The sequence below is a fragment of the Lactuca serriola genome, chromosome 5 (assembly GCF_051521515.1).
Source record: "Lactuca serriola cultivar US96UC23 chromosome 5, Lser_US96UC23_V15, whole genome shotgun sequence".
Taxonomy (NCBI): domain Eukaryota; kingdom Viridiplantae; phylum Streptophyta; class Magnoliopsida; order Asterales; family Asteraceae; genus Lactuca; species Lactuca serriola.
In genome coordinates this window covers 245292731-245295895 of record NC_136412.1, presented here as the reverse complement: position 1 = coordinate 245295895, position 3165 = coordinate 245292731, and the positions used below count along the sequence as shown (strand labels likewise).

The 3165-nt window shown below is 35.4% G+C and overlaps 1 protein-coding gene across 1 annotated transcript; it reads left to right on the top strand.

Annotated features, from left to right (window-relative positions):
• The first annotated feature begins 378 nt into the window (after window positions 1-378).
• On the top strand, window positions 379-2068 carry LOC145051529 (uncharacterized). Its single transcript, XM_078999462.1, has 6 exons — window positions 379-488; window positions 572-813; window positions 890-1210; window positions 1293-1376; window positions 1463-1675; window positions 1861-2068. The coding sequence occupies exons 1-5, from the start codon at window positions 401-403 to the stop codon at window positions 1571-1573; spliced, it is 846 nt and encodes a 281-aa protein (XP_078855588.1). The 5' UTR covers window positions 379-400; the 3' UTR covers window positions 1574-1675; window positions 1861-2068.
• The last annotated feature ends 1097 nt before the right edge of the window (window positions 2069-3165 follow it).

Below are 3165 nucleotides of genomic sequence, written 5' to 3'. Positions count from 1 at the left end.
CGTATGATTCCCTCCATTTTGTCGCCGCAAATAGCCCCATGTAGCCGCTATTAGCGTAGCCCTTTATGTTCCAGTTCATCTTCCCCAGACGAACCTTCCTCTCCTTTCTTTCACACCGGCAATCTGCAGTTTCTGTGGCGACTCCCAACGCTCTCCACCGCTGATTGGGCTAGAAACCCTTCTCCCACCGCCGATTGTCCTCCAAAACCGAGTCCCACCGGCGGTATAACCTCCACTTTAAGAAACTACCGAGTCCCACCGGCGGTATATATATATATATATATATATATATATATATATATATATATATATATATATATATATATATATATATATATATATTCATATTGTGTTATAATTTTTCAGGATGTCATTTTTTTGGATTGCATTGCTCCATCTCATGGCTGCTGTGATGGGTCATGGAGGCGACGGTGGTGACGAGCCACCACATCCGTTCGGTGGGGGTTTTGGTGATCACCAAAACGATGGTAATTAAAATCTATTCTAATTCATTGTATTTCACATTGTATGTATATAAAAAATTATTCTGACTAATATTTTTTTTATGCAGTGGTGCCTCCGAAACGAAGAGGCATGGCGGTAAATAAAAAAATGCACAAACTCTATAAAGCTAACGGTGAACGGCCTCTTAAGATAGTATTTGACGTAAATACTAACATGCCGATTGAGGAGGTGTATGAATGTTTTATTCGGGAGGTTGGGAGCTATATGTGGCGGGACATCGGTTTTGATAAAGACACATGGACAGAGGTTTTTGAAGCCGAAAGGGTTGGAATGTTGCAGTATCTTTCGGTAAATTATTTATAAAGTTATATATTTAATATTTTTAATTTTCATTTATTTTTAATTTCTCTATTTTTTTTTGTAGAGATGGTTTGATTTTGACGCGATTATAAATCATCCCATGGCTTCAACTTATTGGGCATCACTGAATAATCGGATATGTGTGCAGTATAGAGGCCGCAAAAATATTGCAAAAAACCGTTTTGATGATTTTGCAGGGAATGTGGAGGCAGCAAGGGCTCAAGCCCCTACGGGTATGGATCAGCAGCGTTGGAATGCTGCTATTGACCATTTCTTAACAGAAAAACATCAAAAACGATCCGCTGGAAACAAAGAATGCCGGAAGAAGCAAGTAGTGAAGAATCATGGAGGGACGTGCAACTATGGTTGTGCTTGTTTCAAGAAAGTAAGTTACAATAATGTTTATTCAGTTATAACATATTTTTTAATGTTTATTCAACTATAACATATTTTGTAATGTTAAACAGAATTTGAATAGACTTGAAGTATTTCATCGTGCGCATGTAAATAAAATAGGGGAATTTGTTGATCCATTGGTTGAAGAGCAATATGTAAGTTATTATTACTTAAAAATGAAGTAGATTGTTGAATTTTTTTATTAGTTTTAACATATATTAACAATCTTTGTGAAATACAGAATGCCTTAGTTGCTGAGGTTGCTCTACAGACTCATCACATAGCCGACTCTGGTGGTGATCCAGACACCATTGATTGGATCGCAATATTTGAGAAGGTGTTGGGTACTTGAAGGGGGCATGTGAGAGGCATTGGGCCTAAAGCTTCTTAAGCTGCGGGTACAAGTGCTTCATCCCAATGGCAGTCACAGTCACAAGCATCGCAACCAACACAGGTCTTTGTTAAATTCTTAAAAAAATTGGTTGCTTTGTTATATTGTTAAGAACTTAATGTATTTGTAGTAATTTTTGGTAGCTCGGTAGTTTCTTAAATTGTTATAGACTTAATTGATTTGGTGCTTTGATGGTTTGATAGTTTGTTGAATTGTTCATAACTTATTTGTTTGTGACTTAATTGTAGGATGATGTGAATGCTTTTCTTCAAAACCCGGCATTTGTGACGGCCATTGGAGACATTATTCGCTCGTTTAAAAACCAAGTCAACGAGGAAAACAACGATGGGGAGGACGGTAGGGAAGACGAAGACAACTAGTATTTCTTGTTTTATGATATGGAGGATGTTATTTTTGATTTGGAAAATAGTTTATGTATGATATATATTAAACGTTTGTTTGAGATTTATTAGATATGATATGTTTGATGTTTGTTTGGAAAATAGTTTATGGAATATGGTATTTTTGATGTTTTTATATAATGTGGTATGTATTTATATATGCATTTTTATCAAAACAGCATTTTATAATATATATATAAATTAATATTATAAAAAATAAGTTTTTCTCAATAAAAAAAAAAACCATTAGCAGCGACGCCTTTAGAGACGACTACTATCAATTGTGACGACGTGACCTCCGGCGAGTATTGCCGGAAAAATCCTACCGGTGGCCGGAATATTAATAGGGATAACACTATTTGAGACGGCATTGGTGTATTAGGGACGACAATTATTAACGACGACAATATTAGAGACGACATGGGCTATTAGCTACGAGACAACTGCGGCGACGCATTAGCGACGATATGTCGTCGCTAATAGCATTAGCGACGGTAGAGATGATCAATTGCGGCGACTTTTGTCGCCGCTAAAGGTTAGTATTTTTGTAGTGTTAATTCCTCGAAGAACACTTGCATGAAGAAATGAAACAAAAATGATAAACGATAAAAAAAAAATGCTAAAGTGGAAATGGAGCTGATAAAATCCGTTCTTCATATTTGTGTACTAGCAGACAGGTTGGTTAAGCAACTTAAGTTAGTACTACAATATAGTGTGCATAAGTTGAAATGTATTACTATTCAAGTACCTTATAATTCAACCAACAATATTCTGTACACAAACATATTGGAATCGCACTAGACTATAAGCAAAAAAAAAAGACATGCATGCATTGGTAAGTTTGCCGCCATGGCTGTTGATGCTATTTAATCAGTTTATTTTTTTTATTTTTTATTTTTTTATTTTTTTATTTTTAATTAGCCTTCTCCTTTTCCTTTAATTTTTCATTCTGTGGGAATGGATGGTGTGGATTCCACACTCCTTTCATTTTTTAATTCATTTTTCCACACCACTTGTGGATTGGTCACACCAATTCAGTTATACTTTGTTTTGAGATATTGTCTCATTTCTATATTGAGCAGATTATGGCAGTCATCTGGATTCCATATAATCCTTGATTTTTTTTTGTTAAGATTGATTACTAGCCTTTAA